Consider the following 25986-nt stretch of genomic DNA (forward strand, 5'->3'; position numbering starts at 1 on the left):
TGAAAATAGCTACCTCTTAGAAATGTAATACACTAAATGGTGACTTATTTTTTCTGATTCTCTATTTCAGATTCATATTAAAAAGATTACAAACTGATCATGGAATTCTGCTTTAGAGGAAAAAGGATCCTTGAAAACTTTTCCTATAAAATCTGACATCCTTAGCAAATCACAAATTGAAAATACTGAGCATGCACCTTAATTCCAAATTTCATTCTTTTCCACTTGAACTCTACCTCTTGTGAAACCTACTGTAGATGAGAAGATTGTATTTACCCCTTCTTATCTGATCCATCCAGAAGCTGATGCTCCACACTGATAACGTTCGTCTGAGGCCCAAGTTGTCCTCCACTTTAAATGTGACTTTACCATCTTATGGTTACAAAACCCTGCTATGCTTAAACTGTACTATTTTGATAGTATAGTAATATAGAGAAGTTGTACATATTGTTACATTCCTTGAAAAAGAAGAAAAAAATATAATTATTGTTAAATATGTTTTATGAAGGGGGTACTTTCGGAGTTCCATTTATTTTCTATAACAAGAACCCTCTTTTATAGACTGTCAGGGATATATATTAAAAATGTTAGGGATATTTAATTTATTAAAATAATTTGAAAAGTACATATTTTTATGCAGTAAAATTTTAAATTGATATAGTTTTTTTATGAATTCTCTAGTTTAAGTTATCTTTCTACATTTTTCTTTGGAGATGCAAACATAAATTAATACCATATTTCAAATTTACTGCCATGTTTAAAAAAAACTAAATTAAGTTTCTAAATTACATAGTTTTGTACACAGAATCTGAATGATGTGCAGAGGCATAAACAGAGCCTCTGAAGAGCATTATTCTTTGGGGCTATGAAATTCCACTATGTACAGTTTGTAGCCACATAAAAAGCATGTTAAAATGTCTTGTTTCATATTATGTACTAAATCGGCAGTGATTTTAGATTGAATCCATTGCATTTTAGAAGAATTTTTTTTTTTATTCCAAACAGTTATTTCTAAAAATCTTTGTAAACATTTCCTAGCCTGAACAAATTCATTTTCTGTCCTGAAAAAAATAATTCTCCAGCTTTGTTTTGGAGTGATAGAGGTTACTTTACATCAAAAGAACAAATAATACATAGATACATTTGATCTATGGAGGTCTCCTTTTAGAAAGTTCTGTTAATGTAGTGTTCATTTTGGATACATTACAGTTTATTTTTATTTTCTTCAGTTGTTCAAAAACAATGTTTTAGTTTTGACTTCTTTATTGATGAGTGTAGTAACTCACATGAACTTTTTACTAGGAACTAAATTTGGCCTCAAGTTAGTACCCTGCCTTTTCGTTTCAAGGGAAACAACAGTGATCTTAAATGAATCATAAACTCAGTCAGGAACAAAACATGGTTTGGATTACATCCAGAGGGGAATTGTTGCAGTACTAATGCTGCTGGTGCTGCTCTTAATAGGTGCTTATATGTAAGACACAGGCATGGGAAGATTTCAGTTAGTCAGAAATGATCAGGAAAAAGAGAGGCGAGAATTCCTCCCTTTAATAGGAAAGAAGTGCCTGACTGACACCGGAGGGAGGCATCTACCTTGGCCCGGGGATTCTCAGCTGGGCTATGAACGAGCCTCCTGGAAATGACATCTCTGAAAGCTGGAGAGTTTTCCCTGTGGGGAAAAAACCCCACTCTGCTATTCCCAACATAGAATCATAGAATCGTTTAAGTTGGAAAAGACCTTTAAGATCTTTGTGGTCAGGGTACAGATGCACAAAACCTGTTGCAGGGTCCCTGATCTAGAGGGGGATCTTGAATCTGTACCTCCAGCATTATTTGGCTAATAGATTTGGCCTCTCTTTTATGACACGTTTATAAGGAGCAGGAGCCTAAACCTGACTCTTCAGCACTGCAAACCATCACCACTGGGGTATAGAGTCAATCTCTCTTTTCTTCTGCCTTGTTGGAAAGTGGTGTCGTAGCTTTGACAGTTCAGCAGTATTCAAGTTGAAGAGCTTAACTGTTTCTACAGACTGTTGTCATTTTGGTTTAGCTATGTTGTCTGGGGACACAGGGAAGACAAGATTTGTACACAGAGGCAAGACCTTCTGTTTAGACTGACTGGTGTAAGTTCAAGTTAGAAAGCTACCAGGCAGGCCTTGTTTACTTTTTCTGATCACATCAGGTGGTCTAAATAAAATGTTACTTGGAAAGCTCGCGTTGCCCATAGAGACTGTGGGCATAAGCTAAGTACTGGCCCACATAAATGGAGTTTATTCTTGGATTTTGGAACCTGGGTGACTAGGCTCTGATCCCGTGTGACTCTAGCCTGTTGTGGTGCTACAGCCCCGTTTGTCACCTGTATAATGCCGTGCCATCAAATTATTGTCATGCGATGGCTTTTTATCACACATTACCTAGCAAAGGTCTGAGAAAGTATTGAGGCGTTCTTCTCATCTGTGTCGGTGGATGAATGATGCAAGTTATTTACACTAGAGTTATTTATTACAGTTCAGACTGCAGAAATATGTTAGATATTGAAGTTTCTTAATATAATTAGTTTTGCTGACAGTGACCTTTTCCATTTTTCCATGATTTCAGAAGGTTACGGTACCACTTGTTGGAGAAATCTGTGTGCTTATTCTAAAAGCATTACTATTCCTGAGGTTTCACAGTAGTTAAGATGATTCATTGCTAATATACTTAAATACATAGATCCCTACCACACTGATTGCAGAACTCTGGTTAACAGTAGTTTTCAAAAATGTTGAGATTTATCCAAGACAACAAATTACTGCTTGGTAAAATGGGGATGGTTTCCTAAAGACTAGTGTATCTTTATTATATCATACTACCAGGAGTTGAAAACTTGGGCTGCTTTAATAGTTTCAATGTTCCTGAGTTTATATGCTCTCTAAATAAAAGTGCCACATTAAGACAAATTACATTTCATGGATTCAGGTAAATTCAGAGATGGTGTAATCAGGTAGTTCTGCAAATTTGTTTGGAAATTTTGCTGAAAAATATTAAAAGCAAGGAGGATATTTTCTATCTAATTATTTCCGCAGACAGCTCTTTTGGGCTTTCTACCTTTCAAATTCCAATCCCCAAGTCAGGTTAAAATGGCAAAGTGCATGCTTAGGCAGTTTGGCTCACCAGCCTTTAGCTCAGGCACTGTTTGTGATGGATATACTCCAGAGGGGCCGGTGTCTCCTGCATTTGTCCGTCGTTAGTGACAGCATTGCCATAAGAGATCTTAAACAGTATCTTAAACCTGTTAAATTATTTGGGGGAGTTTTTCCCTACATGTATTTAATTTCAGGTTATTTTTGTTGTTGCCTTAAAAATCCCCTCTAGGCCTCTGAATCTTAGCTATACAGTAATGGAAAGTGTTTCAAAATAAATTGCATTATCCTATGATCCTGCTAGCTCCTTCTGATGCTGTTAAAGCTTCAGAAAAGTGAACTTTTGTGAAACCAAAGGCATTGCCAGAAACCTTCATTATCCGGGCAAATTATTCTTAACTTCTTGTACTGGATGCCAGACAGACTCGCCAATACGAGCACTGGCTTTTGTGAGCTGATTAGGATTGCTTGGGACCAAGGAAATACAAGGCTTGCAGTATAATGTTGCTTTGCTCGTGGGTAGTCCTAATGAAATCTTTGTAAATAATGTGAACAGGATGTGATCCCAAAGTAGCACTTTTATTTTCTTAATGAGTGTTTCTAAAGCACTGTAGAAGGCTTTGAGCTTTTGCAGGCATCTCAAACAGGTATTTGCATTGATGGAAAAAATTTCTGTAGATATATTTGTTTTTTCTCTACTTAAAGATGGCTTAGAAAAATTCAAAGATAAACATGATTCATGGACCAAGAAAAGACTGGACTCTTCTGTCTTGCTGCTACTACAGCTAGATGCTGTTTCAAAAGCAGTTTTTAAATACCTTGAGTCAGTTTAGGCAAAGCAATTTGTACTTTGCCCCTGTGATACACAATTCCTTGAATGGGCTGGAGTGTGATTAGTCTTTGGAAAAATTGAACAACTGTGTAACAGTTTCCTTCTTTTTTTTTTCAAATATATTTTAATTTCACTAATCTCTGTATTTTGTTGGAAATACTTGATCCACATGAAGTATTGTAGTAATTTGTAGTTTGCCTCCAACTTTGAAAGTACTGTTTTAGTCTTGTGGGGAAAAAGAAGAATGAAATCTTTTCAAACCTTGCTCTCCTGGAATACATTAACCCAAGGTTCTATATTTGTTCTTACTAGAAAGGATGTATTCTGAAAAGTAACTGTAGTTAGAAAGGGTTAAAAAAAAAACCCTTGTATTTTTAAATCATCTTTACAATCACCAGCATAATGCTGAAACATTAAACAACTGGTGTTTTCAGGCCAACACTGATTGCTGACTTAAAACACACACCCTATGGAGATCTGGTGAATTGGTCCTTGAGAGTGTCACTTTTCTGACCCGAGGGGTCTCTGAAGGGTTTTGCTAATTTCTGCTGTAAACAATGAGCTGCCAGAAGTTAAAGTAGCTTAATTTTGAGAATGATGAAGCCTTCTTTAAAGAGGGTGAACTTTGATATCTCTAAAGGGAAGGTACACAGGCCCCGAGTCCTTCAATGGTATCTAAAGGGCACTAAATATGAATTTTTACTCTTGAACTGAAGTGGGTGATCACTGGTGCTAGGATTCCTGTTAGGAAAAAGGTGTACAGTTAGGCTGCAGCTGCCTGCAGGACGGGAGTTTGTGCTGTTTGCCAGGGAGGGAGCAGGTCCTGACTGGAATCCTTCGCCTTCCATGGATCAGCAGTTCAGTGCTTTCCTTGTTTAAAGGAGAACGTTGCTCAGCATAGCTGAGAGGGAAACACACTTCTCTTCAAGCCTTAACAGTGGCTGAGACACACAGTACTGTAAGATGCACTGCCAGCATATTTGGTATTTTGAGATAAAATATAGTTTTTCCTTAGAGATCAAATTCTAGTATTGAAATATTAAGTCTTACTGTAACCAGTTTACTCTTGTGTTGTTTTGGAAACTGAATCCTAGTGAACACCATGTTGGAAAGCTGTCATCTTCACTCTCCATAAGGTATTGTTTGTGATGGTCAGTTTATACTCCTGCCTTGTGGACTTTACAGCTGCAGGCATTGCCACGAGCCCACCCTTGTAGCCAAACTAATTTGTACTTTTTTTCCATGTTCATTGACCTGCCACTCAAAATGGTGGATGTAATAATACCCACTGGACTGCTAGAGATTGGGTTTAAAAATTCGCTGCTATTTTTGGAAACCTGATATGGGTCATGTTAATTGTGCCTTTCATCACTGTTTCTTCTGTGTGCCAGAGCTGTCCATGTATATTTGAAGTAGTCACTAAAATAAATCTGTTCTCAAGTTCTTTCATGCAAGGAGAGGACAGATCTCTATCTAGAGACAGTTGTTGCTTTACCATCGCAACACTCTTAAGATCTATACTTTCACACAGTCCCAAGGCAAGGTATTCCAATACTGCTCTTCAATAAAACTGCTTTTTGGTGTCACTTAAACCCCTCATAATGTAGAGCTTATACCAGTATGTGCAAAATACCTGCAGTAAGAGTTATGCTACATAGACTTGTTGCAGTTAAATTTAAGCTACAGAGATGTACAAGTAACTTGTTTTTAGGAATGTACTGAGAAAGTATTTGAACAAAATTGCTAACATGTTTACTGTTGTAAATATTTTAATAAAAAAGGACACTTCAAACTTTTTTACACAATTATCTACAATAAAGAGAAATTTACAACCATTTACAAAATGTTCTAAATTTTTTTTTACTGTCAAAAACGGCTAACGTAAAAAGAAAATAAACATTAGATACATGAAGTCCTGGGTTTATTTCACTCTGTATTTATAGAAGGAGCAAAGCATCTTGGTGAAGTTCCATCCACATGCTAGTGAGATCAAATAGAGCACGATGAGAAGTGCAAAGGGATACAAAAGAATAGCTGTGTTCTTCAAAAAGGGCAATGCTGAAACAGAAGCAACAATGAAGCAAGTATAAAGTAGTGCTCTTTAAAAGAGGTGCTTCATGTGGAGTGGCCTTGGGGCAAGACAGCAAGAAAAAATAGTTCTGCTCTACTGTCGTCCTCAGGCATCTCTGCCCTACTAGTCCTACTGTTACTACATAATGCTTTTTGAAACTGCTTTACCAAAAACTGTGGCCTTAGACTCATTAAAGAATTTTTATCTAATGCAAACATCTTGAAGTGGATTTACAGAGGAACAAGGAAACGAAGTTGTGGTTCTACAGGTCTAATACAAGAAGGGAAGTTGGTAAAGTGGAGAATACAAATTCTCTGGTTAAGATGTACACTCAGCTGAAAATCCGGATGGGTAAATTTCTATCAAACTTCTTTTACCACAAAGAAAGAATTACTTCAACACCCAGCTGAGCCTCTGCTTTACAAATTAATATACTAAGATCAAATTAATAGACTGAAAACATGCTCTTGTTTTTAGTCAAATGAATACAAAAGAAATTGATGTCACTCACCACTGTATCCCAGGAATGTCACATAGATATAATAGCCGATGGCAATCAGCCATAATGTATTCCCAACAAAATACCCAATGACAGAGTCAGATATGATGACATCTGCAAGAGATAACTGCTCTCAGCTGTTTTGATAGCGCACCATTTTGAAGCAGAGAGCTCAAAGTATTCTACTTACAGTTGATGAAGAACAGCTGGATAAAATGCAAAATTACTAGAAGTGGGTAGAAAGCATTCAGATGCACATCAAAGGCATACCCCCACTCCACATCATAGTCTCTGTTCTGCTGCTTCACCAAATACTTATTAGAAATGAACCTACATAAAAAGATATTTGAGACTATTGTTAATGTGAATCTATAAAGCTGACAATCAAAACATAGGTTTGACATAGTAAGTCATATGCAATTCCAATTCTCTACCCAAAAGTGTCTGCTATCTGGGAGAAAAAACATGCAAGAATCATGCAGACCAGACCATTGTTAAAATGTTTTTGTTAAAATTATGATTACATCCCCCTGCATGCGACAGTGTGGTGGGGGGAAACAGTTTTCCCCCCTGCAGTTATAAAATGGTAAAACCCCAGGGGGTGGTGACCCTTGAAGTTCTGAGGTTTTACCCAATGAGTGCTTCTGCAAAATATAAACATATCACAAGCAGAACGGAAGAGAAGCTTAGTTGTAGTTTTGGGGTGGAAGAAGTAGCCATGTTGTAAAGCCACGAGGAGAAGCAGCAGCAGCCCCACTGGGGGCTGGGCCCCCCAGCCCTAGCTGGGCGGGGGTGCAGGGACTTGGAGCAGTGTTAAACTGAGCTAAGTGCCTGTAGCTAGGAAGCTGAAGGAGTTTTCTCCACCGTGAGTGGGCAAACGGAGCAGCGGTAGAGGCAGCAGCGGACAGAGGACAGTGGCAAAGAGCCAACAGATAAGAACTGAAGAAGCAGCAAACAGCATGCAGCCAAGGCAGACACAGAGTTGTCTGAGAGCCGAGAGAGAGAGAGCAGGACTAAGCTAAGAATTGGATTTTGGGGTTCTCAAACCATGACAGACAGACAGCTGGAACACTGTACTACACTGCCTGTAATACAGAAACAAAATGCTTCTTTAAAGAAACCAGCGCTACAATCTTATCAGTGCAGCCACAAGCTGCGACTTCTCTCTGTACACACAGGGAGGAAACCAGTAAAGTGCCCATACAGGATCAGCACACATCACATAAGATGGCTTATTTCATCTCTACAGAACTGGTGCACTGCAAAGACAGGAGGAGAGCTGGATAGTGCTCATAACGTGAGCCCATTCTTACTGAAAAGAAATGCAAATGGAATGTGCACTGCCTGGTGTTAGAGGCTATGGAATAAGCCTCAGGACTGTGCTTCAGCTTAAGTTCTGCTGACATAACAAAATTTATCACATTTAGAAGAGGAACAAGAAGTCAATACATGCTCAGAAATGAGTTAAGGGACCAGAGTTTTTATGAAAGCTTCCTCTGACATACTCTTTGTGCCAAGGGTGGGGTCAGAAGGAGGCAGAGCCTGGGGGTGAGGTGAGATGAGGCAAGGCAAGAAGGGGTTTAGACTCTTTAAGAATGGGGGGAGTTTTTGGAAAAAAGGGTGAGCCTGCACTGGAAAAAGGGACTTGAACCGAACTGGAGCCAGATGACTAGTACTGAGGCCTGCAGGAAGCCAATTAAAAGACAGAGGAAAATCAGCAGATGCTGAAGCCTTCCTGGTTCAGAAGACTGCACCCTGAGGCACAAACTGCTAGAGAATGGCAGGCTGGGAGCAGAGAGCTTTACTATAAGCTCTTCCCCAAGCAATTTATGGGTTGCTGTCCCAGACACAAGCATAGGTCAGATGGACTTTTCATCTATCAGCTACAGTTCTTGTACATGCCTCATCCTGAAGTTTGCAGGAGTTCCCGAGGCCACTGTTTGAAAGGAATTTATCCCTTTTCCAATCAGCATCAGTTTAAGATGTCGGCTCCATCCCTAAGAACTCTTTTAAATGTTTTTACTTTCTTAAGTTCTTGGTAAAATAAAAATACTTTCTTTGGTGCCCTCCCTTTGCCACAGCACAGAAACAGCAGCTTCCCATTGTTTCATGGCTCCCTCATTGCTGCAGGACACATCCACGGTGCTGAGGCCTGGATTGTAAGCTGACCTGCTCCTGCCTCTCCACTTCTGCAAGTCCCTGGACACTAGAGGATAAAACCAGCAGTGAGTAGCACCAAAGCAGCGAAGCTGCCACATGTGAGACAGAACAGATGTGGCTTGTTGTGGCACTTGCTAAAATCTTCAGCAAGGAGCGTGGGCTTAAAGAGAATCATCCTCAGTCTTACATTGCTTATTTTTTTCATTCATTATTCTGATTGAACAGTTTGGGTTTTTTTGAACACATTTTTTATTTGGCATTACTGCTGACTATTAACCAGCTCAAAAAGAAAGAAAAGAAGCTGGAATGTTTACTGTAATACACACTTCCTGATTTTTTTTTATGTTTTGCAAGAAATAGTGAAGAAAAAGATGTGTTCTTTTTTATTGCAACATTTTGAAACAATTACTACAACAGCACAAAACTTATAGGCAATACTTGCTTAATAAGTTTACCCTAAACAAAGAACCAAGTGTCTTGCAAACAGCAGAGGACTCTCCACGTCTGAATAGCAATACTGAACTCAGTTTCAGAAATCACTACTTACCACATCAGAGTTGCAATCAGGAGGCCAACGCCAACGCAGTCTATGAATACAACCCAAAGTAGCAGCTTTATTGTTTCAAAAAACCCCATGTCCAGCACAAATCCAAATCCTACAGTAGACACTGAAAGCAGAAAAAGATTATTAAAGTCAGCTGTAGAAAAGAAAGCATGAGATCTTAAACTGATGGGGTTTCTTTGAATATACTGTTATGAAATCTCCACTTTCCTTTTTATTTTTTCCCCCCAAGATTTTTAGTCCAACAGCTCATTTTTTTCCACCAAAACCTAGATTTAATGTAATTTATTCATAATATAATCCCTCTCACAGATTGAACACTCGTCTGTACTTAGGCTTAATTGTATTTCTCCACTCAAACTATTTTTAAAAAAATTCACACAATGCTAAAATAGAACATTGTTTTAGAAAAGCTCCTTGTGAACCCAAACCACATGCGTGGTGATATATAGTTTTATTTCAAAGTTATATGAAATATTTTTGCTATTACAAATAGCAATATGCTATTTAACAGAAGACAACTGGGATAATACTTACTGAATTTGCAGTTCAGTCACTTAGATGAGCTGCTTTGTTTATAGCTTAATTCTGCAATATACAGAATCTCACTCGGGCCTTTATGGTAAAAACAGTATTTTATCCGTAATGTTCAGGTAAACCAAATATTCAGTATTTTTTAAGTAAAGCACTACTGTGTGGTATGGGGTTTTATTGCTGCCTGTAAAGTTACAGGGAACTGCATAGCTTGAAATGCAACAGAAAATGAGTTGCAACAGAGATCAATTCAAGACTAAACAGTTTTAGTTGTGCCTATTCCATTTTCTAATTCCTATCTTAACTTCCAAAAGGTTAGGCCCTTTTCCTCTATTCTACTTTGACTAAAGGATGATACATATGGACTGGTCTCTTTTTTGCGTGTTACTGGAAGGAAAATGAATATTTATCCCTAAACTTTCCCTCCCTCTCCCTTATGCTGTCTGTTGTCCTGCACTCACCACAGAGCCAGATACTAAGCAGTACTAGGAAAGCAGGATCATCTCTCGCCCATTGGTCCTTTGTCTGTTTTCTGTAGTGAAAGTTCCTGTAAACCCTCTGTGGTGAAGTGAACAAATAAAGCATCTGCCAAAGCGCAAACTCAAAGTCCATCTGTCGGAAGTGGAAGAGCCTCCGCAGGTACTTGTAGCGTTTCGCTCCGGCCGTGTGCCTTGCAGCATCCCTGGGGCTCAGCGCACCATTGCCCTGGCTCCGAGAACTAACCAAGGTGGTTGGCAGCATCTTGCTAAAGAAAGAATTTCAAAAGATGTGTTTGGTTTTGCATATAGTGACGGCTACAAATAAAATCACATGATGCAGGCCGTGCCTGCAATGCTGAAGTGACAAAAACTGAGCACAAGTATAAACAGTGACAATTGTTGGAGCAAGTCCAGAGGAGGCCACTAAGTGACAGAGGGCTGAAGCATCTCCCCTATGAAGACAGGCTGAGAAAGCTGGGGCTCTTCAGCCTAGAGAAGATTGTGTGGAGACCTCATAGCAACCTTCCAGGAAGGGGGGAAAACAGAGAAGCTAGAGAAGAACTCTTCATCAGGAACTGTAGCGATAGGACAAGGAGTAATGGGTACAAACTGAAAGCGAGGGAATTTAGGTTATATATTACGAAGAAATTCTTTACTCTGAGGGTGGTGAGGCACTGGAACAGGCTGCCAAGGGAGGTTGTGGACGCCCCAACCCTGGCGGCGTTCAAGGCCAGGATGGATGGAGCTCTGAGCAACGCGGTCTAGTGGAAGGTGTCCCTGCCCATGGCGGGGGGGTTGGCACTAGATGATCTTTCAGGTCCCTTCCAACCCGTAACACCGCACGTTTCCCAGATTTAGGGGCGGCCCGGCCGGCGCTGCTGACGAACACCCGCCCCCCCTCAGCGGGACCCGCGCTCCGCTCCGGGTCGGGAGGCGCCGAACGTCCCCGAGCTCCGCTGCGCGCCGGGGGGAGAGGGGGGAGCTCACCTGCTGCCCCGGCCCGCGCCGCGACCCCGCCCGGCACCGCCGCCACCGCCTCCCGCAGCCTTCCGGCACCGTCCGCGGCGCAGGCGCCCGGGATCCTTCCCGGCACCGCCCCGGCCCTTCCTGCCCCCGCCGGAAGCGGCCGCAGCGCCCGGGATGCCGGAGGCCGCCGGAGGTGTCGCCAGGGCGGGCGGGAGCGGTAGCGGCGCGTAGGGCTGGGCTCGCCGCCATGCCCAAGTACTACGAGGACAAGGAGGAGGACGAGCGCGCCTGCAGCGGCGTGCGGGAGGACCTGCGGCAGTGCCTGCTGGAGAGCCCCTGCGTGCTGCAGGTGAGCGCTGCCGCCTGCAAGCCGCCCCTTTCCGGCCTGCTCGCTCCTGTATGCAGCACCTCAGAGAATTACAGCTCCAGGGGAAAGCGCAGGTCATCGTAGCGAGGCGAAATCCCCAGTAGACCTTGTATGAAGTTGGAACGAGGTGACCTGCAAGGTCCCCTTCCAACCCAAACCACTCTATGATTCTAGGAAGTATTTTGGTGTTTCTTTGACGAGCTGCACAAATCAAGGTTTTAATCCCTTATTTTTCATCTACTAGGAAAACAAAAGCCCTAAACAATGCTTGAGGGAAGGACACTGTAGGAGTTTGCAAGTGACATTCTTTGCATGCAAAAGATCAATGGTAAGTGTGGCGTGTCTGGTGACAGTGGCCTGGATGCTTTCTGTCCTTTCCCCACTTTTTTGAAGAACATTTTAATTCAGTAAAGCTGGTGTCATTAAGCAGAACAACTCCTGCCTTTGAATCCGATTTAAAATATGGATGTTCGTATGTAGAAAAACTCTGATTGTTCTCATGAAGAAAAAGTAGTGTATGAAAAAATGGAAAAATGTGTTTATATTGAATTAGGCTTAGAATGTCACAGGTAGTGAGGTAGGTATTTTTACTATTGTTTTTAGTAAAGTTTTGGTTTAAAAAAATTCTAGATCAGGTAATTGTAAGATAAAATATTGACAAGACATTTTTTGTCTGCAAGACATCCAAAGAGAATCTGTATAGAGAACACTGAAATGAAATTAAATGAGACTTTCACTGTTGAATCAGGATCTTGCATTGAATTCACATTGAGTCATTAATTTTCTCGGAGTACTTGAATTCATGATAACTAACAGTTTGGGTTTTTTATATAGCGAACTATCCCATATGATACTTACAAAAATGTCACTAGATAAAGTTTCCCCTATTTTGATAGGAGTTCCATGTCCAGAAACGTCTTGCCTGTGTTTCCATGATATTTTAAAAATAGTTAAAATATTATAAAGATGGTATCAAAACATGAGTTGTGCAGGGCTGATTTTTATTTTTAGCTGATGTGGTACATAATGAAAAGTGCACAGCTGAAATGGTACCTAAAATTTTTCTTCCATTCTGAAGTAGTCATTCCAGCTTTTTGTACCTCTCCTATATGAACCATATTAATCCATACAGTCACAAATTATTATTTCTGCAGACAGGAAAAATGCTGTGTATTAAATGTTTGAAATACCTATATGATGCTGCAGTAGCAACATATACAGGTGATGTGCCTGTATTTTTATCTGGATTGTTAAGGCAGCCTGATGAAACTTAAATTGCAGTCTAAATGTATCCAGTCATGTGGGAAGAAGCCTGGCTCTTAGATGATTCTATTTAATTGCCTGAAATTCTAAGGCTGGTGAGTGATGTTTTTCTTGTCCTGTTAATTTTGAGAATTTCAATAATTAATAATTGTACCCTGCCAAATTTTTTACTTGTTACAATAGTGAGGATTAAAGAGTGTCCAAAACCAAGTTAGACACTAGATGCAAATATTATTTAGAATATTCTAAAATGATTAGGGATTTTGTCTAGATACTGTTTTCTTTGTGAGGAAATAGAATGTCTTATCAGTAGAGTAAGCTTCAGTAAACTTTAGACATTTAAGTAGGAACAGGATTTAAAGTGGAAGCTGCTAGGTTATTGGATAAGCTATGTTATCATGTAGTCGAGCTCTTTACAAATTTTACTGCAGTTTTGAATCGTGGAAGAGGGTTAGTTAATGGAGATAAAAGAAACCTCCTCAATCTAATATCTGAATATGGCTGAGTTGCAATCTGTCGCTGCCATCTTCAAGTCTGACTATCTAAATTCAGAAGAATTCTCCCAAGATCAAAGTATATTTTTCTGCTGCACTGGGAAAGAAATTGCAATTTAGCTTCTGTAAGTACTGCAGTGTACCTTTTATTTTAGCTTTACTGTCATCTTTAGCCTTCCATTAAATCTTTTTTTGTAACTGCCAAGAATAAACTTGTACATTTTAGAAGCTGAATATTATTTCAGTTTTTACTGATTTATTTCTATTTTTTCCACAAACTTCTTGTATTTAAGTTATCCCTCTCCTCATGGACATTTGCAGTGACTCCCACTTCAACCAAATCTGAATTTCCCTCCTTCAGATTATCAGTTACATTTGGAAAAACTGATTTAAGCAGACTTACACTACCTTGTTTTTGTGTGTTCTTTGACGTCCTACTATGCTGCTCTTGTCATCTGTGTTGCTCCACTGTTTATTTCAGAATGCACAGGATGCTTATCACATAATTTTAATTTTGTGTGAGATTTAAGATAATATAATGTCTCTCATCAGAACCACCCTATGGCTTGTTGGCTATATCACTAGTTTTCTTTACAGTGCCTTCTGCTTTATTCTGGCCTTTGTTCTGATGTTACTAAGTGCCAAGGTAGCACAAGCACTCTAAAATATTTCTTTTGCAAAATACCAGCTTTTAATATATTGACTTCAATTTTCAGTTGGATACCAGGGCAAGATTCAGAGGAAGGAAGGGATACTGAAGTCTTCATCAAGAGACCTAGCCATGGGAATTCAGGGTTCATCAGCACTTTACAAAAAACAGAGACTAAAGTAAGAAGATTGTACCTGCTATATCCTTTCATGCAGTGTTTTCGTGGAAGGTACCTGCTCCTGAGTATTCTGATAGATTGACCTGGATGTGCATTTAAATGTTAAAAAGAAGACAAGCCTAAAGCTGCAGGTTCTGACCAAAATGGGTACTTGTCATGTACTTGAAATAAAATATGTGAAATCCAGAATAAGCTGCAGAATTTATCATTCTGTTTTGAAGTGAAGTTGTCTTCTGTGACCTTACTGTGAATTCCGGTCATGTTTTGCTATTACAATAATAGAAGGTATGGAACTGGGAGTTCACTTGATGTGTTGAGGAAGAGTTTTCTTAGCAGACTGGTATCCCAGAGGATACCTCAGGATAGAACTGTTTTCAGAGATGAGGAGTTGACCAAGGTTGTAAAATGTGTGTGCAAGTTGCTTCCTCTCCAGTAGGTTTGTGCCCATTAAATCTGCACTAATAGATGGGAGTGGTGATGTTTTTCATTCTCACATTGGTAAGGAAGTAGGATTTGTGGGGGTAACAGTTCTTAAACTGTGACAGTGGTCAATATTAACTGGTTCTGATTAAGAACTTTTTTCCCAAAGGAATTTTTTTTTTCTTCTTTCAGTATCTCTGTGTCATTCCCTGCCTTTTAGAAGCCTTTAAGAAATAAATAGTAGTGTAACTCTTACAAGTGGCAACTCAAATAACTTCAGATAAGGTGATTAGAAACAAGATTGGGAGATAGTGAGAGAGGAGAGTCATAGTAACTTCTTGGCTGAAGCTTATAGCCAAGTGTCTGATTTACATTTAGTCTGAACAGATGCATGCAACACTTAACTGTTTGTAAAAGTGATGACTTCAGTGAATGAGTGCATGTTGATTATTTAATTCTGTCTTAAGCAACTGTTCTGTGATCAAAGACTGTTTATATTCCTTGTATGTGTAGGACTTTATTTTTGCAATTATAAATCAACATTGATTTCACATTTTCGTGTTCTGTTGATTATATGGAAGCTAGTTCATTTGTTCAAGTGCTGTAAACATCCTTTGTTTTCCACCGCCTAGTTACCATATCCTCTCTTTACATACACAAAAATTATAAAATGATGTCTATTAAGAGTGTTCTTAACTTAGCACTCTAATTTCAAAGTATTACTCGCAAGCCTTCTCAAAGGGAGCAAAAATAAATAAAAAGCCACATGGCAGGTATTTAAATGTCAGTTAGAGAGAAGAGTCAGACTAGTATGTGGTTTTGGTAATCACGGACTCTTCCATGGTCTGCTCTGCTGCAGCAGCCTGTAGGCTTGATGGTTCAGGTGATCTATGTTCCTTTCTCGGCCATAATCACCAAGCCTCACCTCATGGTGCTGCAGGAACCACTTTTGGAAAGGAGCAGACAGATAACAGATCATAGAGAGACAGCTAGTTAGAGTTATTTTTAGTAATTGGCTTCAATCCAGTGGAGATCGAGTGTTAAATTCAGTGTTTGCTATTGGACATTTAAGGATTTAATAATTAACAGAATATTTGTATTATTCAATCCACTAGAATGTTACTGTAAAAACTTCCTAGTGGTTCACTAACTACCTAGGACAGTATAAAAATACCTATAATATGTATCAAAATACTGATTTGCTCAAGAGACTATCACTGTTCAATTCCAGTGTTGGGTAAAATCATATTCTGTTTAAAAATGACTACCTATGTAATTGTCTTGGGACTTTGACCACTGTTCTACTCGAGAGATATTAATGTTTTTTGTGGGAAAAATAATAATTTGTTTTATTAATGGAAAGCTGTAGGTACTATAGATTTGATTCTAGCTTTTTTCCTAATACAGTAAATGTTTTTATTTAAATATATTGATATTTTTGTCTCATGCCTTGTGGTACACTACTAAAAAAAGTGCATATTTCTATGCTGTGGTAGATTTTGCAAGATGGAAGATGCAATGTGTCTGAATCCGTGAAATTGGATTGCTATGGACAAATAGTTGACATGGCTCCAAAAGGCTGGGTTTAGAATCAGAAATATATGTGGTGCTAATAATTCGTATTGAATAAATACAGGACACAGTTTGCAAAGAACTTTCCCTGCTGCTCTCATTCCTCCCATTCGTTTTACCCAGTGGCAGAGTCAGAGAGTGCTGAATGCTGTCAGGACTGACATCGCAGGCTGCGGCTCCGTCAGTGTTAGGACCTGTCTGTGTCATTACATCTGGTTTCATCAATTAACGTGTTCTCTCTGTGGTCTAATCCTGCAAACACATTTGTATTTAAATGGCTGTAAACACATATTGCAGAACTGCAGAAATATGCCATAGTCATTTACTCTGAAAATTCTTCAGGTCATTAACTCTGTTCTTCCAAGTTAGTATGAAGTGATAAGCATATGAGTCTGTGTGTTTATATTACTTATTAAAGACCTTCATTATTCACTGGGTGGAATAAGAAATTGGTTGTGTATTCTCTCTTCACTTTTAAGTTTCTGGAGAGTAGCAGGTTGGGTGAGATGCTTTTTTTCAAAGCAGACTTTTAAAATAATACTATTTTTTCCAGTGGAAGCCTGGAACAAACTAAATTGACACCTTCTGCTCATAAGAAGAGCATTAAATTGAAATCATCTAAAAATGCAGCCATAGAATGTAGGTGGTAAGCAGTATCTCTTGTTTAAGCCTGTGGTTGGAAAACTTAGAAATACAGAACCATAGCAGCTTTGTTGACATGATGAATTTCACAAGTACTCATGCTGCCCCAGCACTTGATATGTGGTCATTGCAGAGGGACCTGGACAGGCTGGAGAGTTGGGCTGATTCCAACGAGATGAGGTTCAACAAGGCCAAGTGCCGGGTCTTGCACTTTGGCCACAGCAACCCCCTGCAGTGCTACATGCTGGGCATGGAATGGCTGGAGAGTGGCCAGGCAGAAAGGGACCTGGGAGTTTGGATTGACAGGAAGCTGAACATGAGCCAGCAGTGTGCCCAGGTGGCCAAGAAGGCCAATGGCATCCTGGCCTGTGTCAGGAACAATGTGGCCAACAGGTCCAGGGAAGTGATTCTTCCCCTGTACTCAGCGCTGGTGAGGCCACACCTGGAGTGCTGTGTCCAGTTCTGGGCCCCTCAGTTCAGGAAGGATATTGAGGTGCTGGAGCAGGTCCAGAGAAGAGCAACAAGGCTGGTGAAGGGACTCGAGCACAAGTCCTATGAGGAGAGGCTGAGGGAGCTGGGGTTGTTCAGCCTGGAGAAGAGGAGGCTCAGGGGAGACCTCATCACTCTCTACAACTCCGTCAAAGGAGGTTGTAGCCAGGTGGGGGTTGGTCTCTTCTCCCAGGCAACTATCAGTAAGACAAGAGGGCATGGTCTTAAGCTCTGCCAGGGGAGGTTTAGGTTAGATATTAGGAAGAAATTCTTTACGGAGAGGGTAATCAGGTATTGGAATGGGCTGCCCAGGGAAGTGGTGGATTCTCCGTCCCTGGAGTTTTTAAGATGAGACTGGACGTGGCACTTAGTGCCATGGTCTAGTAACCACGGCAGTAGTGGATCAGGGGTTGGACTTGATAATCTCAGAGGTCCCTTCCAACCCGGCTGATTCTATGATTCTATGATTTGGAATATGTGTCTTTATTCTAAATATGTGTCTTGTTGTCTACAGCTGAAGAGCACAACAGTTTAATTCCAGTCTTAAACTGTAGTTGATAGAATAGTAACCAGAAACCTTAAGATCATTTCTTATTTTTCTTTTCCGAATGTGCATGCTGAATTTTCTGTCTCTGGCATTGTTTTGTTGGAAATATCTTCAGAAAATCATTAACCAGCTATTTCTGTAAGTGGAACACCCCCCAGTGACTTGGTTGACAGTCTGTAGGAAGAAAATTTTGTGAACATAAAGAGCAGCTTCTTGAAGTGGACTAGCTTTATTTTCAGGACTTACAGTAGGTTCATTAATAATGTCCTTAAACATTGAAAGAGGAAGAAACAATAAGGTAAGCATTTTAATAGCTACCTAATTATGTCAGTAGCAGGTGATATATTTCAAGTAGATAAACATTGAAATTATATTTTTGTGTCGAGCTGAGGTTTGTTTGCCCTAGTGGAAGCTTTCATGTGCCACCTTCTTTCTTGGCCTTTAGGTTCTAATGGGCTGCAGTGAAATGGAAGGGAATAATTCCACTAAAGATTTTTAGTAACGGATGAAATGATACTTGTGAATCTCTGTGACTTAAAACAAGATATCCCAAATTTGCAATATTACTACTAGTACTTTAAAAGGAGCTATGGAAAAATAGCAAATATAGAAATTGGCTTGTAATTCATAAATTCTAATGATAAACTGTGCTGCTGTAAAATTGTGCTGCCCTTCATTATCATGAAGAATATAAACTTCTTAGTCATCTTATGACAGAAATTTTTTATATTTTTTTGCTGGTGGAACAGAGAGGTCTAATATTTGTTAGCTATTGCTTGTCGTAAGCTTTTGATTCTGTCTCAGCCATACCTCTTTAATGGGCATAGCAGAATAGTTTCTGGAAATCTGTGTGGGAAGAAATCTTTTACAAGTTGCAGATCATTGACAAACTACAGAAGATGAGGGTGAATAGTGTGCTGAGGGTGAATTGATGTGTAAAATTTTGCATTGTTCAATATAAAGGCAGAAATTACATAAAGCACTTTATCAGCTGAGACTGGACATTCAGATTCCTTCCTGCTTTATGTTAGTGGTTAGAGTTTGACACCCTTCATCTGATCTGACCTTCTGTGAAGGTTTTTATGCCAGAGAAAGGCATTGGCTCTTGAAAAGGGCATAAAATCTAATTATGTTTCCTTTTGATACTATATTTCAATAGCTAGTAATCCCTGTGTTGAAGTACGTCTGTCTTGTGACTAGAATTTGACTTCAGCTTTCACTTAGGGGAAAAGAAGAGGGGATGGCTCTACAAAAGAGGACAGTATCTTATATTTTCCTGCTGGAAAGCATTTGAATGCTTTTAATATTTCTCAATGAAATGCATGGATTGACTTCCTAAAATCTTGTGTTATGCCTGTCTTCCTTAGTCCCTTCACAGATTTGTAATCTTCTTTTAAGGAGATAAAACCCTGTTACAGTTTTTTTCATTGGTCTACATGCAGGTAAAATCCCTGCTTTCTTTGGATTTTGCTTCCAAGGTGGATATCTCATATTTGTCAAAGTGTTAAGTTGGGATCTCGTGTTTCAGTTCCTCGTCCATTATGACCCTAATGCCTTTTTCAGAGTCAGTGGTTTTTTCCAGTGTGTGGCTTGTTTTCCCAAGGTACGGCTTTGTGTTCTTTTCCTGGATGTATAGCCTGAGATTTGGCTATTTAAAAATTATAGTAATTTTGAACAGTATGCTTTATCAGCTGTTCCAGAACTCTTATGTGATGGTCCAGTTCTTTTGTTCACCACAGTGTCAGCTGTTGGGTTGTCCACAAATATAATCAGCAATGAGTTTATATGTGCTTACACATCTTTGAAGAAAATGTGAAATAGTCTTAAACCTAGTAATGGTCCCAGAGCAGTTCTCTAAGCACCTCTACTCAAATACAGTTCTTCTGTGACAATTAGTTTGTGAGATTTGTTACTTACAGATTTCTTTAATTAAGAAAACAAAATCTTACCAAAAAATTAGGTAAATGAAAAACCTCTTGAACCTATTCATTCCTGCCCTGCTGGTTTTTCTTGTATTTTGCCCTGGGTAAAATACACTGCTCTGCCTACGTGGTGGTTCTACATGTGGTTCTTCTATGCTGGTGTGACGTAAGTGCCCTTTTGGTCCCTTGGGTTTTAGTGCTGTTTTGATTTCCTAATGCTAAGTGAACAGTAGTAAACATCATTCTTCCAGAATCCTTGGTGGGTCCTTGAGTTGTCCAAACCTCCTATTATAAAAGGTTGTAATTTGTTTGATGATGATTAAAAATGTCATCAGCTGCAAATAAACTGTTTTTTACTTCTTAATGCTGTGAAGCACTCTATTTAAATTGAAGGATGCTAGTGATAATGTCTACTTGCTTTCTAACCTGTTCTTGACAAGTATATTTGATATTTTTATGAGAGGATGGCTTTAAGTTTGCATGGTATGCAGAAGAGCTCTTATTTTCTGTCTCTTTTTTGTTAAAAATCATGGCAGGGTTCATGAGCTTTGTGCTAAACTATGACCAAAGATAAATATTAATAGTAACATATGCTTGAGTAGGCATTGAAAACACCTCTTCTCTGTAAGATCTGTGTGATTTTGAAGCCGGAAGTGCTTGCATGGAATTCCACCAATGACGTGTAAAGAAAAATGAAAAATTTAAGCTACATCTCCTGGCTTCTCCATCCAAATTCAGATGGTATTGAGGACTTGAGCTGGCAGCTTCCAGCACGAGGGAACTGCAACAGGGAAATTAAAATTCTTACACTAGAGTGGTGTTGGGACCGACTCAGCTGGTGCTTGGCAGCGGTCCTCTGCAGGTCATGCACAGTTGGCTGGAGTCATCCAGACAAGTGTGTCTGTGTGTGTCTCAGTAATACCTCACTTTAGCATGGTTCCTGCAAGCAGGAGCCCCTTGCATACCTCTTGGCTTTTGTGCACTGTATAAAAATAATAGAATGAGCCAGAGCTGGATTGTGACCTCTTCCTACCTTCTTTCAAATTACACTGAACACTGCTTGAGCACGTTAAACCCTTCATTGATAGCAGCGTGCTACAGAAATTGGTTAAAAAATGGAGCCCAGGCTCTAGAGACACAGCAGTTTCAACAAATGGCAGTTGGCTGAGACAGCCATCAAGAAACTTCAAGTGTGGACAGTAAGTAAGTATGGATGGAGGAAACCTGCTGACATGTATGAGAAATACTGTGGCCAGCAGGACTAGGGAAGCGATTCTTCCTGTGTACTCAGCACTGGTCTGGCCATTCCTTGAGTGCTGCGTCCAGTTCCGGGCCTTTCAATTCAGGAAAGACATTGAGGTGCTGGAGTGGGTCTGGAGAAGGGCAGTCAAGCCTGGTGAAAGGTCTGGAGCATAAGTTCTGTGAGGAGTGGCTGAGGGATCTGGGATTGTTTAGCCTGGAGAAGAGGAGGCTCAGGAGTGACCTTATTGCTCAGGGGTGACCTTATTGCTTTTGTTTTTCTAGGACTACCTGAAAGGAGGTTGTAGCCAGGTGGGGGTCAGCCTCTTCCCCCAGGCAACCAGCGACAGGATGAGAGGACATAGTCTTAAGCTGTGCCAAGGGAGCTTTAGGTTGGACATTAGCAAGAATTTCTTCACAGAAAGGGTGATTAGATATTGGGATTGGGTGTCCAGGGAGGTCGTGGAGGTGTTTATGGAAAGACTGGACGTGGCACTCAGTGCCATGGTCTAATTGGCATGGTGATGTTCAGTCATAGGTTGGACTTGTTGATCTTACAGGTCTTTTCCAACCTAATTAATTCTGTGATTTTTTTACTAGAAAAGAAAAACAAATCTGGATTATTGGCTCAAATAATCTGGCTCAAACATCATAGCTGTGATATGGGTATTTTGCAGACCCGTGACATTTCCGTTCTCAAAATCCCCATTTCAGATGAAGATACAAGAGAATCCTAATTTCTCTGTTTTTGGATGATTCGGAGCCGAAGCTGGCCGGGGCGGCCGGAGGGGGCACCCTGCGGCGGTGTAGTTCCAGCCCCGGCGGGAGGCGATGCCGCCTCGCCGCGGCCGCAGGGGGCCGGGCCAGCGCCGGGGCGGGGCCGCCGCTCCCGGCGCCGTCAGAGCGGGCGGGCGCCGGAGCCGCTGGGGGCGCGGGGCCGGCGGCTGCCGCGGGGCGGTGCCCGGCGAGCGGCGGCTGCGGAGGTGAGCGATGGGCGCAGGCCGGGGAGCGGGGGTCGGAGGAAGAAGGTGCGAGACCGAGCGCCGGGTGCGGCGGGGCTCGTACGGCTGCGGCGGAGGCGCCTCTGTGCCGGGCGCGCCCCGCCGAGCCCCCATCTTGGGGAGGCCCTGCCCGCCGGTGCTCGGTCACGGCGCTGTCACCTGCGGCGGTACCGGCGCGGTCGGTGCGCGCTCGTCGCTCGCTGCGGCTCGTCCTGGGCCGGGCTGGGCTGCGGCGGGTGCGGGTAAACAGCGTGTGTGGATGGTACTGCGCGTAAACAGCCGCCTCGGGGAGAGATAGGGGAGTGAGACATCCAGTACAAGGATGATATTTAACCTCCCTTAATTTATTCCAGACCGGCTTTCATGGTTCCTTTCCCATGTGGAGAAGCCTTAAAAGGAAGCAGATTGTTTAGTTTGGTGCATATTTCAGATTTTTGCCTATTTATTAAGCTGGAATATGGTTGTGAAATATGGTAGAAATGCCTTTGCAGTACTGATGCACCATCATCCGTCTCATGTGGCTTTGGCAGAGCAGCGTTAAGAATGAACTCGAAGCTTTATCCCAGTGGCATACATTCCCCCCATACCACGAGTAAAGTCACTATATGCTGGTCAAAGCCTAGCATGGACTGCGAAGTTGGTAGAGGGACTTTTGCTGGACAGGCCTGCATGGTGTTGATAGAAGCTCTCCATCGGTAGGCCGATATCATTCTTTCTGCAGAAGCCTCTGATGTTGAATTTGTCTAAGCTGGCAGCAGAGAGTCAGCTGGGAAGGTTTAGCCAGGTTGCTTTTTAAGGACAGAATCAGAGATGCATCTGTTCCTCTGCCCTCAAACTCTAAAGCAAGAACCAGGTTGTGCTGGAAACAAGATAATTTGTTTCCCCTTGCAGAACCACCATTTGCTAAAGCTTTTTTCAAAGGCTCTTAATTAAAAAACTTCCTAAGTTTCCTTTTCCTGCTGCTGAAAAGTAATTCGGTAGGCTACCTTGCTTCTAGGAAGTCAGAGAATGCAGAATCTTGCCAATTTTTTCACAAGTCTCTGACTCTCCATGCAAATGTTAGGTGGGAGCAAATGGTGAGGAGAGCATACATATTTTGGGCAAAAAGTTCACATTCAGTGTTCTTAAATTTAGAAGGTCTGGCACTTTCCAGACTTCGAGGTGGATGTGACCTCTTTCACTCAATGCTCCCTGCTGCAGTACCAAGTTGTTAGCAAATCATTATTTCAGGGCTGTTTTCAATTATCTGTATCTAGGCTATGTGCATTTTTCTAGATACATGACAAATTTGCCCATGACTTAATTTATTTTTAATGAGCTAATTTTAACATAATCTATAGTGGGTGGTAGCTTGCAGGGACCCATGGAGAAACAAAGAATCCTGCCAAAGTGTGGCAAAAGAGCCATGTGTTCTTCAGAGAGTGTTTGGCTCCGTTATTGAAGACAGTGATCACATCTCTGCAGAAACTTATTTACATCTGTCTCGCTGTCTGCTGAGACAGAAGGCTGTACCCCTTCTCAGGTAGTAGAGTTTTCAGTCTTGAGATCTCATATATATTGGAGGTTGATTATCGTCAGCCATCTTTTAGACCTATTCAAGTCCAGTCTGGTTGCGCAGATGCTGTATTAAATGGAAGTTCTCCCTGTGAAGCATAATGACTGCTAGAAGAAATGGCTGCTCTGTTTCCCATATGTTCTGGTTCCTCAGTCTTTGTATTATTGTACTAGAATTAGGAAGGAAAATGAGAAGGTCAAGGATCCCCTTTTGGTTCTTGTTTACTTCTTGAGATTTAATTCAGGCTCCTGGCGTGTGCTCTGCCATGGCAAATTTTAATTTCATAATTGCTGGTGCATAAGATGCACCATTAGAATATAAAAGTACCTCTTGGGCACCCTTTGTAGATGACTTCATTGGAAAAACTTACCCATTTCTTGCCTGGCTGTGGAGAGCAATTGCCTTGCTTAGAGACGAAACCTCTACCTGTTGCCCGAAGAGAGACAGGAGATCAAATAAGGCAGGCAGCATAGCCCAGAGTGTTGTCTTACAGGCTCTTTGCTTCTGCTTGTCACTTCCCTTCCTGTTTCTTTTCTGACAAACTGAATTTCCTCTCCATTGTTGGATTATCTACCTAAATCTCAAACAGACATCCTTTGCAGAAACGTTATTGGAAAATGTTGTTGACCTTAGAAGAAGAAAGCCTTAGGGTGTATCTACTTCATCCACATCTGTTGCACAGATAGGCATAGCCTCAAATGTGTTTAAATCACACCTATTGCTGCTTTGCCTAATATGATAAGCTCTTTACTACTGATGAAGTTGATTCTTCTGGCTCTCAGATAGAAGGAGGAATTTCCCTTTCCTGCTTCACAGCCACTTCCCGCTGCCCTCATTCCTTTGCTTCCCACATTCTGTTCTCTGTAGTGCTTTGCTTACTGTAAGGGAAGCATTGCCACAGACTGGCAGCATGAGGCAAAACCAAACAACTGAGGCAGAGCAGATTGAGAATAAAGAGCTGACCAAGTGGAGTAAGGAAAATGACAGGGACATTTGTAAATTAAGGATGTGACTGAGACAAGGGATGTGTGTCTGCATGGGGGAGTGGTGGGGTCATAGCTGGCCTTTGTGGTTTGTGTGGTACGTGGTAAGGGAGGCGTACAGGAGATAATGGAAGGCAACCCTCCCCAGGCTTCCCTGGCAGTTACTGCTGTATTTTCCCTGTTTTGGAAACTGGGGTAAATGATGTTGCGTCAGCCGACACAGGTAGACATTGTGTTTCTGTTCTTGTCAGCCCATTGCTCCAACCACTTTCCTGGCTCTCGCAGGGGAAAGGCAGGTGCCAATACTGCAGAGATACGTTAGCACTTCTCGAAAACAGCATTTGAAAGCTGCAATGAAGTGTATTCACTCAGCAAGAAGGCTATTTCTGGACGATTATACTTCCACTGAATGTGAAATTCTTGAATTTATGATATTATTACCAAATATGCTATAAACAGTAAATTTGGAAATTCAAGTACTGGGGTATGTCCTAACTTAGCTAAAACTATCTTGATGAAATATAAGAGGGTAATGTAGTTTTCCCCCTAATCTCCAGGCAAGTTGAGATCTTGATCTTAGGTGCAGGAGACTTTCTGTGCAGTTTGTAGTACACGACGAAGGATTTGTCTGCAACAGAGGTTTGTGAATGTGCGTCTGTATTCACTAAAAGTACTTATTACATGCAGCACCGAGATATTGCCAAAACCTTGTATGAAACCAGCGGAATATGTTCAAAAAGACATTGACATTCCTCAGCTGCTATGTGTAGACCAGGCCCGCTCATGAAAGTATAAGCCCTTTGATATTCTTGTATATCTCACGAATGCCTGCATCTTGTTTGTGCATCTACTGCTGTGGCATGCTGACAGAGAAGCCTGTTGTGTGAGATGTGATGCTCTCTAAATACAGCTGTGTTCTTCCAGTTTGTTGCATACAGAATGGATTTTGTGAGGGAGATAACTGAGCGAGGTGAAAGGGAGTAGCATGGGAGGAGCGTGAATATAGAGGGGGGAAGTGAAGGGAAAAGAATAGAATAAGACAGTATGGGAAACAGGAGAGATAGTGATAGAAAAAAGCATCTAGTGTACTTATCATCAATGTTTCATAGCATTTACCAGTGGAGCACTTCGGAGTTGTAGTTGCTGAAAAAAACCTGGAGGCATTCCAAACCTGTGGCTCCAGCTGGGGTGTGCTTAGGGAGGATGCAAAAGCAGGGGCTAGGCTTTGGAGCTGGGCTTCCCTGGCCAGATGTATTCTGAACCTGAGCCTGTGGGAAGCGAGTGAGGCTGTGCCACTCTGGATGAGAACTGCAGACAGAGGTGTGCTGCTAACTCCAGTTGCTAGATGCTTAAAGTAGTTGAGGTCATCTGCTCTCACAAGCACGGTTATTTCAGTCTTGCTTAAGAAAATAATATGTTTTACTCTCCATCTAAACTTTT

At 41.2% G+C, this 25986-nt stretch overlaps 4 protein-coding genes across 4 annotated transcripts in view; 3 read left to right on the forward strand and 1 right to left on the reverse strand.

Moving 5' to 3' along the window:
• The window catches only part of MGAT4A (alpha-1,3-mannosyl-glycoprotein 4-beta-N-acetylglucosaminyltransferase A), a 78709-nt gene extending 72916 nt beyond the window's left edge, over window positions 1-5793 (forward strand). Inside the window, exon 16 of the mRNA XM_027718078.2 lies at window positions 71-5793. Coding sequence (XP_027573879.1) covers window positions 71-97 — 27 coding nt within the window. The 3' untranslated portion in view covers window positions 98-5793. The remainder of the gene's footprint in view (window positions 1-70) is intronic.
• Window positions 5706-11308, reverse strand: UNC50 (unc-50 inner nuclear membrane RNA binding protein). Its single transcript, XM_027718079.2, has 6 exons — window positions 11247-11308; window positions 10242-10525; window positions 9232-9352; window positions 6715-6854; window positions 6537-6638; window positions 5706-6012 (listed from the first exon to the last, which is right to left on the reverse strand). The coding sequence occupies exons 2-6, from the start codon at window positions 10519-10521 to the stop codon at window positions 5876-5878; spliced, it is 780 nt and encodes a 259-aa protein (XP_027573880.1). The 5' UTR covers window positions 10522-10525; window positions 11247-11308; the 3' UTR covers window positions 5706-5875.
• A 34-nt stretch (window positions 11309-11342) lies between these two features.
• Window positions 11343-16250, forward strand: LOC113986404 (cytochrome c oxidase assembly factor 5). Its single transcript, XM_027718080.2, has 3 exons — window positions 11343-11574; window positions 11837-11920; window positions 14066-16250. Exons 1-3 carry the CDS (start codon window positions 11473-11475, stop codon window positions 14105-14107), a joined length of 228 nt encoding a protein of 75 aa, XP_027573881.1. The 5' UTR covers window positions 11343-11472; the 3' UTR covers window positions 14108-16250.
• Window positions 16251-21958: 5708 nt separating this feature from the next.
• The window catches only part of INPP4A (inositol polyphosphate-4-phosphatase type I A), a 123626-nt gene continuing 119598 nt past the window's right edge, over window positions 21959-25986 (forward strand). The window contains exon 1 of the mRNA XM_039390530.1: window positions 21959-21990. The gene's annotated coding sequence lies outside the window, so the exon portion shown is untranslated. The remainder of the gene's footprint in view (window positions 21991-25986) is intronic.

Source organism: Pipra filicauda, unplaced genomic scaffold (genome assembly GCF_003945595.2).
Source record: "Pipra filicauda isolate LSUMZ 115617 unplaced genomic scaffold, ASM394559v2 scaffold83_size3615187_pilon, whole genome shotgun sequence".
Lineage (NCBI taxonomy): Eukaryota > Metazoa > Chordata > Aves > Passeriformes > Pipridae > Pipra > Pipra filicauda.

Coding starts and splice junctions, on each gene's coding strand:
- UNC50 (XM_027718079.2), bottom strand. CDS start 10,521: ATGCTGCCAACCACCTTGGTTAGTTCTCGGAGCCAGGGCAATGGTGCG. Junction 9,353..10,241: donor GCTTAGTATCTGGCTCTGTG/GTGAGTGCAGGA, acceptor TTCTGCTTTCAG/TGTCTACTGTAGGATTTGGA. Junction 6,013..6,536: donor GACATTCCTGGGATACAGTG/GTGAGTGACATC, acceptor CTTCTGTTTCAG/CATTGCCCTTTTTGAAGAAC.
- LOC113986404 (XM_027718080.2), top strand. CDS start 11,473: ATGCCCAAGTACTACGAGGACAAGGAGGAGGACGAGCGCGCCTGCAGC. Junction 11,575..11,836: donor AGAGCCCCTGCGTGCTGCAG/GTGAGCGCTGCC, acceptor TTCATCTACTAG/GAAAACAAAAGCCCTAAACA. Junction 11,921..14,065: donor TTGCATGCAAAAGATCAATG/GTAAGTGTGGCG, acceptor TTCAATTTTCAG/TTGGATACCAGGGCAAGATT.